The sequence below is a fragment of the Sciurus carolinensis genome, chromosome 8 (assembly GCF_902686445.1).
Source record: "Sciurus carolinensis chromosome 8, mSciCar1.2, whole genome shotgun sequence".
Taxonomy (NCBI): Eukaryota; Metazoa; Chordata; class Mammalia; order Rodentia; family Sciuridae; genus Sciurus; species Sciurus carolinensis.
The window spans coordinates 105,466,082-105,484,958 of NC_062220.1; the positions used below are offsets into that span (position 1 = coordinate 105,466,082).

The 18,877-nt window shown below is 37.7% G+C and overlaps 1 protein-coding gene and 1 non-coding gene across 2 annotated transcripts in view; one reads left to right on the forward strand and one right to left on the reverse strand.

The window, feature by feature from the left end:
• Positions 1–453: 453 nt before the first annotated feature.
• Positions 454–18,877, reverse strand: part of Sun3 (Sad1 and UNC84 domain containing 3) — a 29,048-nt gene continuing 10,624 nt past the window's right edge. Inside the window, exons 3-9 of the mRNA XM_047562896.1 lie at positions 16,627–16,667; positions 14,701–14,872; positions 13,506–13,590; positions 6,783–6,898; positions 5,369–5,536; positions 2,015–2,107; positions 454–573 (exon numbers count right to left, since the gene is read on the reverse strand). Coding sequence (XP_047418852.1) covers positions 454–573; positions 2,015–2,107; positions 5,369–5,536; positions 6,783–6,898; positions 13,506–13,590; positions 14,701–14,872; positions 16,627–16,655 — 783 coding nt within the window. The 5' untranslated portion in view covers positions 16,656–16,667. The remainder of the gene's footprint in view (positions 574–2,014; positions 2,108–5,368; positions 5,537–6,782; positions 6,899–13,505; positions 13,591–14,700; positions 14,873–16,626; positions 16,668–18,877) is intronic.
• On the forward strand, positions 14,978–15,059 carry Trnav-uac (transfer RNA valine (anticodon UAC)). The gene has a single exon. It is a non-coding gene; the product is annotated as a tRNA-Val (tRNA).

The following is an 18,877-nucleotide window of genomic DNA, read 5'->3' on the forward strand; positions in this document are numbered from 1 at the left end:
TAATTAAAAAAAAAAAAATGATGTCTTTTCTCTCATTACCTTAGTCAGTGCCTTCAGATGAGTGTTAATATTAGTGGTAACAGTGGACATCCATGCCTGGTATAGACAATGAATAACAGAAGGTGCCATTATGAGTATGGCTGTTAAATATATATAACTGTCTTAAAATATATATATATGTATATATATATATATATAACTGTCTTAGTCTAAGTACAAAAATCACCTTTTGGTGCTCTAACATGATACATCCTAAACAGAAATATACTACGTGGATGTTGAATTTTTTATATTTTTATTAATAAAATTCATTCACTTTTCACTGGCAAGTAGGAACTACTTTGAGGTTTCCTTCCCACTCCCAATTTTCGATTTCTAGGGATGCAGTCTAATCTCAGTGAGTGAGAATCCTAGAATATTCTGGACATGTGGTCATGGCCTTCTGTGCCAGTTTTAGGTGTGATCATTGGGGACACCATGAACCCTGAATCGATACAAACAAGTGTACTTCGGGTGTCCCCAGTTGCTGAGGATTTTAAGATTCACACATAATAACGGTTCAGAAACTTCATGCTGAAAATAAAGAAAAGAAAAAATTAATGCCCTGTAAAGAAATTCACCTTGAAACTCAATGAATGCTGATATAATGGAAAATTAAAATTTTCTTTCCTCCCTAGCACAAATATTTTCAAATACTGGTTGAATGGATAAGAGAAAGAGTTTCTGGAAGGAAAGAAGAGACAACTATAGGGGAAGAAAGATAATATGATGGTCTGATGCCAAGTGTCTCTCATTGCTGTGCTCTCTCCTTGGTGCTGGGGCATCACCGGGGATGCAGAGTGTTGGTTGTATGAAAACAGATCTATGAATCCAACTATAAAAGTGAGTGTATGAACCCAAATGCATGTGAATATGCAATCAAATATGAAACTCTACAGACACCTTCATTTCTAATGCTTACAACCATGCCTTGGTATCTGAGGGGGATTGGCTCCAGGATCCTCTTCTGATATCCAAATCTTTAGAGGCTCAAGTTCCTTATATAAAATATATGGTTTATATGTAACATATCACATCCTCCCATGTACTTTAAAACTTCTAGATTATTTATAACATCTAATTCAATATAAACACTATGTAAAGAGTTGTTATACTGTATTGTTTAGGGTATAGCAATAAGAAAAAAAGTTTGTACATGGTTCAGTTCAGATGTAATTATTTTTTCAAATATTTTTGATCTGCAGTTGACTGAACCCATGGACACAGAGTCCATGGATATGACAGGCTGACTGTATGTTGGTTTTGGCTCAGGTTCTTCTTGCCACAAAGTGTCATAAAAATTTATTTTTACATCTTATAAAATGCCTTCTATATCTCTTCACTTACCTTCCTGTGGCTAATGAGAAATAATGAAAATAGATTTCAATGACCTTAGTGCATTTTAGGGGGGTTATAAAGTTAGTAGTTGGCATTCCCTCTCCCATTCATATTAAATATTAAATCTGTATTAAATGTCCTTTCTTCCTCTGAGTTCCTCTTTGCCCTTATTTACCTCATTTAGCACCACCATACCCAGTCCCTTTATCCAAGAAAGAGAAGGTTGTGATTATCAAACTTAAAAGTTTCAAGGGAACACAGAGCTAAAAGGATTGAGGGTTGGGAATGTAGTTCAATGGTGGAATGTTTGTCTAGTATGTGGGGGTCCCTGGGTTTGATCCCCAGTGCCACAAAAATAAACAAACAATGAAAGAATAAATAAATAAATAAGAGAGAAAGGGTTGAGAAAGACAGCAAATGAGGAAGACTTTTGCTTAGAAAATGCTTTTGCAATTTCCCATATTTTGCATTGAAATGAATGTGAGCACTCTGAGGAAAGAACTGAAATTCTGATAAGCCTTGCTTAGCTCGTGCTTTGTCATAATTATTCTTGCACACCACTTCGCATGCAGCAATTCCAGCAGAACTCTCCCAGTGATGAAGCCAATCCTACCTTATTTCCCAAAGCACACATTACCTGGAGTTCAAATGTTTGAACGGTGGTTTCTGTCTTGTTGTATGTAAACTGACCTAGGAAAACTTCTTCTCCTTCACATTTTTTTGCGATGCCCTATAAAGAAACAACAGATTTAGAAGTAATAATGAGTGGATGCTTGGTTAAAATAAATGGGTGCAGTTGTTCAAATAGTAACAATTTACTAGATGTCGTGTTTCTCCATGAGGGTCAGGGTGCTGTGCTAGAGTTGGGACTGGTTTATACACCCAAAGAGCCTTAACCTTGAGGCTAATGAGGACAGAAGCTGATCACAAGGCTGGTTAGATTAGATAGATAGATAGATAGATAGATAGATAGATAGATAGATAGAGAAATGTTTGTGTGTGTGAGTGTGTGTGTGTGTATGAGAGAGAGAGAGAGAGGATAGAAGACAGATGAAGGACAGAAGATAATTAAATGGCTGATAGGGAGATATGGTGGGCTGGGGTGTGGCTCAATGGTAGCATGCTTGCTAGCATCTTCCTAGCCTTAGGTTCAAGTCCCAGTGCTAAACAACAACAGCAAAAACAACAACAACAACAACAAAAAGATAGGGAGATACATGATGGAGCATGATAGAAAGGGAGATAGAGGAAAGATGATAAGGAGATGGATAGGCAGAAGGTGGATGATAGATAGCTAGACAGAAAGACAGATGTAGAGTGAATCCCAGCATCAATACTGACAGTATTTGAACTCAACATACTTTGAATAAAATTTAGAAAACAGGGTCCATGTTGACCTGATGTTTTCTCACACAAAATGAAATTAATTCAATGTGAGACTTTGATCATACAAATAACTCCCTCTAAAGTCAGCTTTTGTTAACTGAAAGAAATTTTGGTCTTTGTATGCAATTCCCCTGTGGTTTTTGTTCTTCTTTTTCACCCACTCAAATTGAAGATCTGTAAGAGGAGAATGCACTGGTGCAAATTAATTTATTTTGTGAAACTAAAGATTATTATTAGGCTCCTTAAATTAAGGAAATGCAACAAAATAGAGATCATTAGCTTAATCATTTTATAATGAAAGTATTAATATTAAACCATAACACCATTTTATTAAAATAATTATGTACATCATGATTACATAAAGTTACTCAGTTACATATGTACATACATATACATATATATGGTTTAAACCTTTTAGAGTTCCTTTAGCTTCCTAAGAGAGGAGTGCTAATTTTATATCCACCTTTTTAAGAACTGTTTTTAAATTTCACTTGGTTCATAAATTCTTTAATACAGAATAAAAATAACAAGAAGTAGTCTTTACACTAAAGAATTCCTGCCTGAAGGATCCACTCAGAGCATAATGAGCAACTATGCACACTTCTGAGACAGGGCTGGATCTGTTCAACTTCACCCTCACTCAACTAGTTGAAACCTGCTATCTGGGTGTAGGCTGGTGTCAGAACACAGTGGTCCTCTGCTGAGCAGCCTCATAGGCACAGAAGCTAGATGCATTCAGAGGACACAGATCGTTTAACATGGAGCCCACCTCCAGAGAGTAACATCACAGGATTGAAATAAAGCATGTACCCTCCAGGGGGGAAAAAAAATGGTAATAGACTCTCAGACAAAAATGTGTGGAAATGGCTAAATGGGAACTGAAGGACACATATACTTCTCTTGCTAGAGATGAAATCTGTAGCACTTAGACTTATACTGCTGGTCCCAGAAAGGTCCAGGGTCTGGGGCTATGGAGTAAGAGAAGAGCAGGAGAAACAGAGGCCTAGATCTGAGGCCTGGAGTAGTCTTTTCAAAAATATGTTAGACTCCTAGTCCATGGTAGGTTCCTGCCCTTGCCTGGCTCTGCAGGGAGCTCTGTTCTATCTCCAGCTCTGACAACCACAACTCCAGTACAACCAAAATAAGAGGTTGATCCTGCCCTATGTACTGGGTGATAATGTGCCAGCCTTTCCTCCCTAGCAGCTCCCAGTATGTGCTCAGCCAAACCCATGCCTCCTATTACAAGACTGCAGGATTCCTCTCAGGGTCAACTTGCCCGATTCCTCCAGAGGAAATGGCTAACCAGACATCCTACCTGTGGAGTTTGCTGTCCATAAGCCCCACCATGAGCACAGGGTTTGCGGCCAGCTTTTTATTAGCAAATTCTTTTTTTGCAGGGGTGGGTACTGGAAATTGAACTCAGGGGCACTCGACCACTGAGCCACATCCCCAGCCCTATTGTATATTTTATTTAGCGACAGGGTCTCACTAAGTTACTTAGCACCTCATTTTTGATGAGGCTGGCTTTGAACTGGTGATCCTCCTGCCTCAGTTACCATGAAAACATTGAATACTGATTGAAACAAAAAGTAAGATATACATCCTAGCAGTGCCTCAAACATTAAATATAAATCAACCATGTGAAATCTAGCAATTTCAATCTTAGGTATATATTCTAAAGATACACACACAAAAAAACAACATTCACACACACAAATTCTTACACAAATGTTGACAGTAGTGGCATTCATAATAGCCAAAAAACCTAGAAATAATTCAAATGTCCATCAATTGATGAATAAAATGTGGTTTATCTAAACAATGAAATATTATTCAGCAATTAAATCAAATATTGACATGTTACAACCTGAATGAGCCTTGAAAACATGCAAAATGAAAAAAGTCATTCACTAAAGGCCATATTTAATATGATTTTGTTTATATAAAATGTTCTAGGTAAACTTATGGAGACAAAGTAGATTAGTGGTTGCCAGGGCTGGGGGTGTGATGGGGGAATTAGTGGTGACAGCTAAGGCGTGTGGAGTTTCTTTTTGGGGTAGTGAAAATGTTCTAAAGTTGATTGTGATGATAGGTACACAACTCTGTGAATATACTAAAAGCTCCTGAAGTATGCACTTCAAATGAATAAATTAAATGTTATGTGAATTTAAGGAAGACAAAAAGATACTGGGAGGATGATGGGGAAACCATGGAAGAGAATTAATAATTCATTTTCCACTGAGGCTGTCAGCAGATAACAACCAAATCTGAAAAATCAAGAAATAATGGACAAGCCAGCATGAAGGCAAGTACCCAAATAAACAGCTAAAACTATTGCAAGTAGAAGTATCAGGATGGTGGGAGAAGTGGGAACAAGGAGAAGCGAGATAATACATTATGAACTTTATGGACATGTGTAACTTTTCGCACACAGATAACCCTGATAAAAGTAAAAAAATAATATTAAGCAGTAGAAATCACATGGTTTAACTCTGTCACTTTGAGATAATAAAGCCAAGGCCCAGGAAGTAAGTAATACCACTAATTAGTTGCACAATTAAGATGATAATCCAGCTTTGTATGACAGATTTAGATATTTTCTCACATAGACAGAAAATTCCTTGGGTGCACTGGAGATGTTTCCTGAGGGTGACACCTTCTCTGAGATGTGCTCCATGGTAACAGCGGTTGGTATGATCTTCCTGGCAAGCTTGATTAGAATATGACCCTGGGAACCTGGAAAGGCCCAACATTTTCCAGGATGGACATCTGGCTGGAAAGAAAACATCAAATTAATCTCTGAGTATGTAAATTTAGTCCTGGAATGAGGTGAACTAATCACTACTGACTGCAGAACCTTTGTTCAGGATATATATCAAACAGAAAAACTTCCAAGATACCCCTAAGTTTGATGTTTTTCCAGAGCGCTTTAGTCTTCTATTAATCAGAGCCCTTTATCATATGAGCAGATTTTCTTTGATTGCTCTGGTTGGACCTTGAGATACTAAAAGGAAACTGGAGGGTGTAAATGATGGTAGTGCTGATGGCGCTAACAAAGATGGTTGTGATGGTGGGAGTGATGATGGTGGTAATGATGATAGCAGTGGAAGGGATTGTGGTGGAGGTGGTGATGGTAATGGTAGTGATGGCTGGGACAAGGAAGGTGGAAGTGGAGTTGGAGGTGAACACAGTGATAATAGTGGAAATGAAGGGGGGTAATTGTGGTGATGGTGATAGTGGTTAATAACAGCAGCAATAGAACTGATATGGTGGAAATCAGAGTGAAGATAGTGAATGAGGAGGCAATGGTGACGGGGTAGAAGTGACAGTGATGGTGGTAATGGTAGTGATGGAGACGGTGGTGCTAAGGATGGCAGTAGTAGTAATGATTGTGGTGGTTGAGGGGATAATGGTGGTAAAGGAAAATGAAGTGTATCATTGTCCAGATCTAAAGTTAAGGCTTGGCATAAAATTCTGAGTTGTCCCTGAAGGTACTTCTAAATTTGAAACCAACTTCAGATAGGTGGACTGTAGTTAAGACATGCCCTACTGTCTGTTGGCATCTACTGCCTTTGGAATTGATCTGAAGGTTTCAGGGGAAATCTTATTTGGTTATTACTTTGGTTGTAAATGGACTTAAGAACATGTGACGTGAATAGCATTTATCAAAACACTAGAATTAAGAACACAAGCACCTTTGATAAATGTTTACTAAACAACTGAAATTTTCAATGGAAAAGATGTCACAAAATCAACTTTAAAAAGATATGGAATGTATATTTTCTATTTGGAAACCAAATAATCTAGTTCACTTATCTTTAAATCACATGATTAATCAATGATAATTTAATAACTATAAAATAAGAAGTGATTAATGCAATATAATTACTTAAAATGTAAAAAGATTTCAGGTGTGTAATGAGTTTGAACACTCTTATACTGCCTCCATTTTAAATGTTAATATTTTCATGATAAATTATAATAAAGTAGAACTTGGTTCTTCTTAATTTCACTTTTACCTGAAGAATAATATCTGGAGGCATCTCATAATTTAGGAACCCTATCCCATGCCAGTATAGTTTTGCTTTATTATTTTTGTAACTTTCCGAAGTCCCAGCTTCAATGATGGAGGCTCCTAAAATTATAAAATATTTTTAAAATAAAAAATTACATACATAATTCAAAATGTATCATTTTAATGATATTCTTGGAAAACTATTACGGGGTAGATTATGATGGAGATAAAACAGGAATAGGTACTAAAACTGTGATTTTTTATTACCACTGAAATTCAGTCTTTTGAGAAAGTCATGTTGGCTCTATGTGGTTTCACGTAAGTTTTGAAACTAATATTATGATAAAAAATTGAATTCTGGAGCAATTGAAAAAGAGCTGGAAATAATGAGTTGCTTCTGTTTAACATCCAAAAGGACGTATGGCCCTCCATAATGAGATAAATGAAATTTTTAAAATCATCCCTATTCATTAAAAAAAAACAAAGCAGAAAATCAACAATGTCATTAATGTCCTTCAAGTTATACTCATAACAGCAATCATGAAGATTCATTCACTGAACTTTAATTTTAAATCAAAGAAATATAAAATGCACTCAAATATTATCCCTTCAGATTATTTCACTTTGGAAGCAAATGCATTTTATATGCAAGAAATAAAAAGATGTAAATCATTTCCTTAAATTTCATTTGAGTAGCACAGTATAACACTAAAAGTACATTTGCCTGACCAAATAACTGATTAACAACTTTTTCTAAGGTGGCACAATTTGAAATAGTAGTACTAGGGCCAGATTCAGCAATCTTTAGGACCTAGCTACCTGAAAAACAATTTGCTTTGTCTAAAATTCAAATTTAATTATGCATCCTTTGTTTTATCTGGCAACCTCACACAAACCTTGCTACTCAATCAATTCCTACTGGAATGATGGGACAGGAAATGTCCTTTCACATGCTAATGTGAGGACTGTCCCCCCCCCAACACATAATCCTTTGAAGAAAAATTTACATTGGGGGAATGTGGGGTTTTAAAATAATTCGCATTCACTTTTTCATTCAGTTTTCACTTTAATCAGTTTTACTGAGATATAATTTACATACCATATAATTTGTCCACTTAAAGTGTAGTATTCAATGTTTTATTAGTATATTCACACAGTGGGCAGCTATCAAACATTTTACTCCAATTAATCAGTTCCTTCTGGCCCCCTCCCTACCCTTGCAAAAATGGCAAACTAGCCATCCAACCCCTGCCCAATCTCTTGCCCCAAACCTCACAATCACTATTCTATCTTTCTCCATGAATTTACCTGCTAGGTAGAGAGTTTAGCCATGAGTAGCTGGGTAGGAGGGAAGTAAAAAGAGGGAAATAACTTTCAGGGAGGATATCAGACTTATATGTCAAAGAGAGTTCATAAGCCACAAGACTGAGAATAAGAGAAAACCTTATCAAAGCAGACAAGAATCTGGGAAAATGGGAACTGGTATGTCAAACATTCACTAGCCATAGTTAATTATAACCCCTTAAAGGAACTATTGCCTCAAAACTTTTATCTCCTGTGACCAGGTTTTCACAACCTTCTATTTGTGACCAGGCCATCACCAAACCATGTCACACCCTCCCTTGTGATCAGGTCATCATAACCCTCCCAGAGAAAATTTGCTGAGGGATATATAGAGGGATAATAAAACACTTACGGGTGCTATGGTTTAGATGTGAGGTGTCCCCCAAAGCTCATGTGTGAGATAATGCAAGAAGGTTCAGAAAAGAAATGATTGGGTTACCAGAGCCTTAACCCAATCTGTGGATTAATCATCTGATGGGATTTAATGAGTGGTAACTGAAAGCTGGCAGGGTGTGGGCATTGGAGGCGTGGCTTTGGAGTGGCTTTGGAGTATGTATTTATATCTGCTGAGTGGAGACTCTCTCTCTGCTTTCTGATAATCGTGTGAGCTGGTTCCCTCTGCCACACTCTTCCACAGTGATGTTTTGTCTCACCTAGAGCCCCAAGGAATGGAGCCAGCCTTCTGTGAACTAAGACCTCTTAAAATGTGAGCCCTCAAATAAACTTTTCCTCCTTTACAATTGTGCTAGTCGGGTACTTTAGTCATACAGTGAAAAAGCTAACTAAAACAGGGGGCATTAGAAATGGAAAGAACCACCAAGGGACACAAATCCCTTAAAACTCAGACTCTGAAAGAGCAACACTGTCCTATCCAGGAACAATCAGCTCGTTTCCCATACTGTACATCCTTATTTCACTCTAATAAACTTTTGCCTGTGTGACTTACTTGAAATCCTTCTTCCTGTGTTGGCAAGAACTGGTCACTGTGAACACTGAACCGAAGGGTTGCTTTAGTTCTGTGGTTCTCCTCTGCAAATTTACCTACTGGGGACATTCCTTTTGCTGTCCCTTAGTGGTCAGTCACAACATGCACTCTTTCGAATATGGCTACTTTCAGCTACCACAATGCATTTGAGATTGAAGACTGTAGTAATGAGTATCAGCAGTTCATTCTTTGTGATTGACTGCCTAGTAGTTTTCCAATTTATGGATAACCATAGTTAGCTGTTCAGTCATCCATTAATAGACATTTGGGTTATTTCCAATTTTGGTGATTATGATTAATACAGTTGCCATAGACATTCAGGAATAGGTCTGATGTGAAGATAAGATTTAATTTCTCTTAAATACCTAGAGGTGGGACGACTGGGTCATAAGGTTTTATATTTAACTTCATAAGAAATTGCAAGCTGTTTTCCAAAAAGTACCATGTACCATTCCCACCAGCAGCATATGAGAGTTCCAGTTGCTTCACACTGTGGAAGCCCTGGGTGTGGTCAGTTCTTGTTTGTTTGTTCTTGTAATAGGTGCATAGTCTCCTATCCAAGTACTAACCAGGCCTGACTCTGCTTAGCTTCTGAGATCAGATGAGATTGTGCATGTTCAGGGTGCATGGTGGTAAATCATTGTGATTTTCATTTACATTTCACTGATGAATAATAATGTCAAGCATTTTTTTTAATGTTTCTTAGATTCATATATTTTCTTTAGATGAAGTACCTTACAAATCTTTTGCCCATTTTTTATTAACTCATCTGTATTCTGATTATTGATGCTTGACAGTTTTTATAAATTCTAGATACAAATCCTTTGTACAATATGTGGCTTGCAAATGTTCTCTCCAAGCCAGTGACTTGTCTTTTCATTCTCTTAGTTGTCTTTTGCAGAGTAGAACTTAATTTTGATGAGGCCCTAATCGTCCACTCTTTTCTTTTTATGGATCATGTTTTGGATGTCATGTTTAAGAATTTTTTTCCCTAATACAAGGTTAAGAATATTCTCTTTTTTTCCTATAAGTTTCATAGCTTTAACTGTGCATTTAGGCCTGTGATCATTTGGGGTTCATTTTTATAAAATGTAAGTCAAAGTTTGTTTTTATTTTATTTTTTTTACAAAAAAGTCTTTGACTTCTCTCCTTTGTCAAAAATCAATTTACCACATATGTGGACTATTTCTGGACTTTCTTTGTTATTCCTATGTTATTTGACTTGCAAGAAATCAAATATGTGCTCGAAAGTGGGTGGGCAGCAAACCTTTACTTCTGCCAGAAGGACGTGCTACCTGAACCTAGCAAGCAAGTACCCTGGGCAGGCAGTCTGCTGGTTTATATACCTAATGCTGCACTGCCCTTTGCCCTTACTGGAGGACTCAAGGATACAATCTACACGATTGGCTAATTTTAAAACTGGGGGTGAGCAAAAGGGAAGGACTATAATTAGAATGGCTACAATTGGATCCAATTAAGGCTGAATACTACATTCTGAAAATGGACCACCAGACTTTCTATTTCTCACAAATTCCCCCTTTTTTCTTTTTATACCTTTTGATTTCATTTTTATTATGCCCTTTGGTATTTCTATCCATCCTAGACATATGAACTTTTTGAGGTGGAAATTGCCCCTGGTAATGAGTTCTCCTCTTTTTAGCAGTTTAGATAGCCATCCTGATGATCAGGAGCACTTGGTAAGGTCCTTTCCAGCTTGGTTGAAGATTGTCTTTTCTCTAGGTCTTAATTAAAATCAAGTCCCAGGGTGGAAGTGATGAATTGTAAATTCTAGAGGGGGAGTCTGAGCTACAGTCTGTAATAATCACACCACCAAAAAAGAAAAAAAAAAAAAGCACAGATTGGTCTCAAATTGACTCAAAACAAACTTGTGCATCAGGCACTCCTGTATAAAAAAGCTTTCTTTTTAAAAAATTACTTTACAGTTTTACTTACTTTTGGGAGGCCTGACACAAATGTACATCTCTAGTTACATTAAGAGAACCATCGTCTTCATTTAAATGTCCATGTAAGACTGCTTTGGTCAAAATTGACCTTGTTCCTTCCTATGTATTACTAAGAGTCAGCTAAGACTTCTCAGGGGGTTACTCTCAGGAACTTGCCTCTTAACTTCTCTATTGCCACCTTCCAGGTTGGGTCAGGGTCTTACTGACCACATGTTGCTTGCCTTGGCAGCATCAGGGACATTTCCCTCTTCAGTGACCCTCCTGTCTGCAGAATTCCCTTGATTGGGAGAGATCAGTTGACTCATCAGAGTGGTAGGGCTAGCCCTTAGAGAAGTCCCATATTCCCTGGATCCTAGCTGACTTCAGAGGGCAAGAGCCAACATATTAAATTCTTTTTTCTTAGCCCTTTAACTTCCTTGACTTTGTTTTGGTTTTAAACATTCAGCAGGCCAGTTTTACCAGTCTTAAAGTGGGAGTACTAGGTTTTAATTTTAATGTCTATAACTTTACAGTTATTCCTTCCATTGATTTGGGGTCAGTATGAGTACTAGAAGTCAGCCTTATATTTTGTCTGTACTATAGGTGTCCTATAGGCTTATTTCAAAATTAGCACCATGATCTTTTGATTACTGTAAATTTATAAGTTTTAAAATCAGGTAGTGTGAGTTACAACATTGTTTTTTCAGAATTGATTTGGATATTAAAATTCCTTTGCCATTGCATATACATTTTAAAAATAGTTTGTCAGTTTCTACAAACATCCTGCTGGAATTTTGTTTAGGGTTATATTGAATCGATTGACTACTTCGGAAGTATTTCAATCTTATCTGCACTGAGTCTTCTAACTCATGAACATGGTATATCTGTCCATTTATTTTAGGTATTCTTTTATTTGCTTCATAAATGTTTTTAGTTTTTAGTACACAGATTCCCTCACATATTTTGTTAGACATACACTTAAATATTTCATATTTTACACACACACACACACACACACACACACACTCTTGAAACTATAAGCCTTACTTATTCTATATTTTCTTTTTGGTGATTTTTTTCTCGGCAAACAATCATGTTATCTATGAGTAGAGGCGTTTTTATTACTTCCTTTCCAATTTGCCTTTTCTTTTTTTCCTATTTCTTCCTCTCTGTATGTCTTTTTTGCATCCTGACTTACCTCATTGGTTAAAACTTCTATTACAATGTTGATTAGGAATGATGAGAGTAGACAATCTTAGTTTCTGATCTTAGGGGAAAAACATTCACACTTATCTATTTCAAAAACAAGTGTGATACTAACTGAAGGAATTTTGCAGGTATCCTTTATTAGGTTAAGGGAAATTTCTTTTTAGTTTGTTGAATGGATAAGTTGTTGATGCATTGAGCTTTGTTAAGTGACTTTAATGGATCTAATTTGATGATCTGATGACCATATTTTTTAATCTGTTGGTATAGCAAGTTTTGCAAAGGACAAACTAGACTTGTAATTCTAGGAGAAACACTACTTAGTCATGCTGTATTATCATTCTAATGTATTATTGGACTCAATTTGCTAATATTTTGTTGAAGAATATTACGTGATGATAAAAGGGGCAAGTGAAACTGTTAGGCTTAGTGTTTTCTTTCTCATCTTATTTATTTTAATGCAGTGTTAGATATCAACCCATGACCTTGCATATGCTGCGCAAGCACTCTACTACTGTGTTACCTCCCTAGTCCTAGAGTTGTTGTTGTTTTTTAAGAAGGGGTTTTAAACTATTTCTCTAATAAATGTACATTATCATTATCTACTTATTCTTGAGTGACCTTTGATAGTTTGTATATTTCAAGAAATTAGTCCACTTCATCTAAATTGTCTTCTGTACCCTTCTTCCTCTCCTCTCTTTCCTTCCCCATTGCTTATCAAACACATACTGCTCATAGCCTGTTACAAGCAGGGCATAGAGCTTATTAAAGTTAATGACTTACAGCCTTAGCTCTTAAGAATTAATTTTAATTGGAAGATATTAAGAATAGTACTTTGTAAATGACATTTAAACACTGGTATTTAGTCACTAATAATCCATTTAGATTATTATGTATAAGCCCCTTTAGTACATAATAATATAAAATGTTGTTCTATTTGCTATGCTTTAAATATGTCTGCCTTCCCTAATTTCTTTGTGGCATCTCAACTTTCTTTGCGGTTCTTTTAGTTGCATGCTAATGAAGATGCACAGTTTTCTAAGATTTGCATTCATAAAACATAAAAGACAACCATTTCTAATCTCTTCTTTATTATCTAGATTGATTAGGTTTACCCCCTCACAAGTTACACGTGGATAAGTATGTTTTCCTAATAAAGACATTTAAAGAATAGAAAGACCCCTCTTAAAGGATTCCTTTTTTTTTTTTTTTTTTTTTTTAATTAGCTTTCCACATTTTCTGTACTTACCAGCTGACTTCAGGGCATAATCAGCCATCTGTACCATGTCCCCTCTCAACTTTTTAAGTACGTAATGTACCAAGTTTGACATTTCCTGTAAAAATTGTAGAAAGTTTTCTTTTAACAATATCAACTGCTTGAGTTTTGACTATTCATTTTATTGATCTGAGCCTAAGTTCCCAATTCTGTAAAATAATAACAGTTTAAACAGCTCTCAAGATGCTTCTGAGCTAGGCATAGTATATGTATTTGGAATGTCACTTTCACAGTTCTCTGGAAGTGGCCCTCCTCAGGCAGATGAAATAACTAAAGCTAAGATAAGTTCGGGGACTCCCCATGGCCAAACAGCAAGGTGGACCTGGGCGCCATCTGAATCCCTGACCACTGCACCATAGTGCTCCCCCCTCTGGAATGTGAGACAGGGTTGTACTATGTGAGCTGTTGTGTCCCCTTGGCTCAGTGGTGTCCTAATGCTTAACAATAAAGACTTAAATATTCTGTACTTATTTGGTAATCGGGCAGTTTACAAAGAATAGATGATTGCTAATATTAGAAATTTTCCATCCACTTGAATGAATATTGAATTCTGAAGGATGTTTTGCTTCTAAAATAAACAAGAATCCTGAGCAGGTGTAACAGTTCTAGTTCTCACTGACCAACTATAATACTCTGTTCACAGTGACAAGGATTAAATAGGTCCAGAGACAGCAGAAGGTCCATGTTAGATCTCAGTGCATTTTAAAACAGTCAGTGAGGAAGAGAAAGATGGTAGTGTTGGTGACAGAAGTAAAGCAAAGAAATTTTGACTTTTGTCAAAATCTGACCTAATTTATGAGCTATAAGGATGGAGAATAAAAAATTTCTTACTATTAAGTATTTATGCATAGACATTCTTTGTGTGTGTGTGTGTATAGCCATTCTAAATAACCCTTTGCTTTTGTTTTTTTACTGGAAATGAAACAGAATCGGTGATTTATTTTAGTGAAAAGTAAGTCATACTGCAATACAGCATCTTCTCTGTGACACAGCACTGATAAAAAGTGAGTTTCCCAGGGCAAGCTCTAGTGAAAGAAAGTTACAGGGGAGAAAGTCAAAAAGGACACAAGCTAAAAGTCAGTGGGCACAGGCAGAGGAGCAGTGGGATTAGCAATAGGAAATCCTGTTTAACAACATCCCAGCCTCCCACACCTTTGCCCCGCCTTGCCTCATCGAGCACCTCTGTGCTATCCTGGTCCTGGGCAGCATCTCCGTGGACGTTCCAGCTGTAATTGTGTGTGCCATCTTTCATATCTCTAAGCAATGCTTTCAGAACATCTATTTGTTCAATTAAAAATAGAATTTCACGAAAATTGTTTTCCAAGGTCTGGCTTTCCTTCCTGTACATGGAGAATTAAAAGGTGAAGAAGTGAGGTGCAAGTCCCTGTCATCTGAGGGTGCTGGGCTTCCATGCCAGCAATGGGAAGCAAAATTAGATGAGGAAGGGCAGGGCTGGGGAGATAGCTCAGTTGGTAGAGTGCTTGCCTTACAAGCACAAGGCCCTGGGTTCAATCCCCAGCACCGCCAAAAAAAAAAAAAAAAAAAGGAAGGGCAGAGCAAGGAAGACACATTTGTCAAAAGCATTACATTTCACTACACAAAATAAGCAAAGGCATTCAGGAGACACCTTTTGAGGGTGTCCTGAAACTTGGCCATGCTCCCCTTGCAGCAGGTAAGGCTTAACTCTGATTGTCCCTCAGTTAGGTGACCTCACACATGTGAATCCTAAATCCTAGATGTCATGCTTCTTCAAATTGAGACCCCCTTGCATTTCCAGAGCAGTACAAAGCAATGATTTTTAAACTGTGGCCTCGAGTTCTGTGGAAGTGCTTTAGGCAGGGGCTGGCCAGGGGGCAGCTAGCTTTTGCTGGCTTTATAATCCGAATATACAAGATGTTGTTTCCAAGAATTCTTGGTACTTTTACAGCTTGAAAATTACTCATAAAGAGAATAAGAAAATGTCAAGTGAACAGGTGTTTCTTGATATAGATAAAAATACAAGCACTACTTCTCTAGTACTTTTTCCCAACTTGTAAAATGCATGTTAAAAATTGGGAAAATACAAACATTTCAAAGAAGCAAACAAATTTTAAATTTTGGTGTGCTTCTAATAGTTTTTATTCCAGGCAAAAACATCAGTAACAAAATAGAGATGATATTTGTAATTGTGTGTACCAAAACACTCTCAACTTTAATGAAATATATTTTAGAATTATTTTAATGGCTTCATAATTCCCCATCACCTGAGTAGACTCAAATATATTTAAATAATGGCCTATTTTTCTCATCTAGGTTGTCTTCCATTTTTTACAATCATAAATAATATTGAAAGCACATCCAATATGTATTTTCTTAAGGAATGATCCATAGAAGCAGAAACATATAAAAGGCCAAATAATTTCCTAAAGCAATAAAAATGTCATTTTTCTGGTTTACAGAAGCATGCTTACTATAAAGAAAAAACAGATCAGAGAAATATAAGAAAGAATATTTCCCCAAATTTCACTCCTGGAATTTATTATCATTCATATTTCATGACATCATTCCTAGCATTTCTCTGTGCATACATAGAGATGGAAAGGAAAGAAGAAGGGAAATTAAAAAGGAAACTACAGAGTGTTAAAGGTGAATAGTCTGGGCTGGGGCTGTAGCTCAGTGGCAGAGCACTTGCCTAGCATGTACAAGGCACTGGGTTCAATCTTAGCACCACATAAAAATAAAAAAATAAAATAAAGTCATTCTGTCCATCTACAACTACAAAAAAAAAAAACTTAAAAAAGTGAATTGATTTGTATACCATATTTGCTTTTCAATTAGTATGTTTAGTTTTATTTGAATTTATCAGAAGGAAGCAGCCCAAGAAAAACTGCCCTCCCTCACCTATGCATATATGTCATTTTAAAACAGATCTGACTTCTTATGGTGGAAAAGAGAAAATGGCCAGGAACATATGCTCATGACTGGCATGAAGAAGTAAGGCATAACAGTATGGAGAAATAACTTAAGTTTTTTTTTTTTTATCATTTTGCAAAAATATTTCAGTATTTGGAACCACACCAGAGAGTGACAAATATCAGACAGATATCTTACTCACTTCAAGAGTTCCAGTTGCTCTTTAGGCATACGAAGTCTGGTCTGAAATAAATAAATACATAAATAAATAAATAGGAAGTAATTCTGAATCCTGACTATTTGAGTTAGTCTTCTTTTGAAATCACACTTGAACCCTTGAGGCTCAGACCATGAGATGATGGGGGACACAGAAGCATCCTCCAAAGTGTCCACATCCTCCTCAGTCTCAGCTGTGCATGGTTATTGTACTAGGAGATGAGGTAACACACAGATCTATTTAACAAAGAGGGACATTCAACAGGAACTCCAAGATGGGGGTCATCCTTTTCTGTTTCTTGAAATGTTGAAAGTGCTAAAAAGGGTCTGAGGGTGGGAAGGGAAGGCAGGAAAGAATGGGGAAGGAGGGAGAGGAAGGGGAAAAGTCCAGGATGATTTAGAGCCCAGAGGACCATGCTGAGCCGGTTAGGCTTATCCCTGTAAACAAAGTGGGAGCCCTCCATTTCTAAATAAAAAAGGGAAGTGATTAACTTTGGGTTAGGTTAGCAAAAACAATCAGAAGAACGACAGTCATCTACCTAATCCTGACAAGGCATCTGGTAATGATTGAGCAGGTGGTGCCCTAGCCAGGATGCCAGCAGGGAAGACGAATTTGGTGTTTGGACACACCTGATATGGGGTGGGGGAGCACTCTGAGGCATCAGTAAGGAGACAGACAAAGGAGATATGGTGTAGGATGTAGGGTCTGCACTCTTGAAGTGCACAAGGGACTGCTGCACACCCTGTTCCTCTGCCCAGGATATGGAGCAGCCCAGCTGCCATTTCCTCCCTCTGAGAGGACCTCAGCAGGGCAGCCAGTGCCTCTGTTCCCATGAGCTCATCCTGCTGCTCATCCAGGCTCTCCCACACATGATGGTGGCTGGGTACTCCCATTTCAGACACAGAAAGGTTACTGACCTGGGAGCATCCTGAAGCCCCGTCCACCCGCACTCAGCATGGGACAGGCACACACACATTTACATACTCAGGCATGCTCAAACACATTCATGCACATTCATACACACGCTTTACATGTACACACATGTGCTCTTACACACATACACACACTCACAATCATACATATATACTCACACATGTGTGCACACCTAGCACCTACTCGAACACAGAATGTGAGAAGGTCTGTGTGGGAGCCAGCAATAATAGACAGTAGACAGAGGAGACATGTAAAAAGAGGATCCCAATACAAATAAATGGTCAGTAGCACCCAGAGACAAATGGCCTCTGACATTCTTCCTGGTCCAGAACTCACCTTCCCTGACATATTTTGCTGAACATGGCTTATTGTTGGTTCAGGAGTATGATGCATTTCTCTCTGTGCCAAGAAAGTAGCACAAACCAGAGTAGAGGAAAGATAAGGAATGAAAACCAAGACTGACTCAAGCAATCAACTCCCTTGAATGAATTATAACTTCCATCCTGGAGGACTCCATCAGCTTTTTCTGGAATTCTGTCCTAAGTGAAAATTTCTCCTGCCAGTTTGGGAACAGACATCCATGTATTTATTGGTCATTTCCTTTTGGTAACAAAGCCCACCTTTCAGGAGTTCCAAAGAAAACTCAAAGTGACTGCATGAGGTCCTTGGGGCTGCTATAACAAATGGTTGCAAATGGGAGGCTTGAAGCACCAGAAGTGTACTCTTTCACAGTTCTGTTTCTTGTCTCCTCCAGCTGCTGGTGGCTCTTGTCATTCTTGATTGTGGCTGCATCACTCCAATCTCAACCTCTGCTCTCCCTTGACTTCCTCCTCTTTTTTCCATCTCTCCTCTGTGTGTCTCTTATAAGGACACTTATTGCATTCAGGACCCATCTGGGTTATCCAGGTTGATTTCATGTTAATTACATCTGCAGAGACCTCTTTTTCCAAATAAAGGTCACATTCACAGGCTCTGGGGGTCAGGATGTGGACTTATCTTTTGAGGGAGGTCACCTTTCAACTCCCTACAGAGAATATCAATGTTATCTGGGCCTGGGGGTTTATGTCAGTGTAAAGCACTTGCCTAGCATACACAAAGCCCTGGGTTTAATCCCCAGCCCCGCCTCGCCCAAAAACACAAAATGTTAGCTGGGAACTATTGCTCCATCTTTCTCCTCTGATTAATTTGCTTTTTTGTTACAAAGTATCTCAATTCCCATCAGTTTTCTCAGTTTGCTCTGTGCAACACAGAGGGACATTTTACAAATGCTGTTGTGCAATGTGTGATAATGGCATCAGGATGG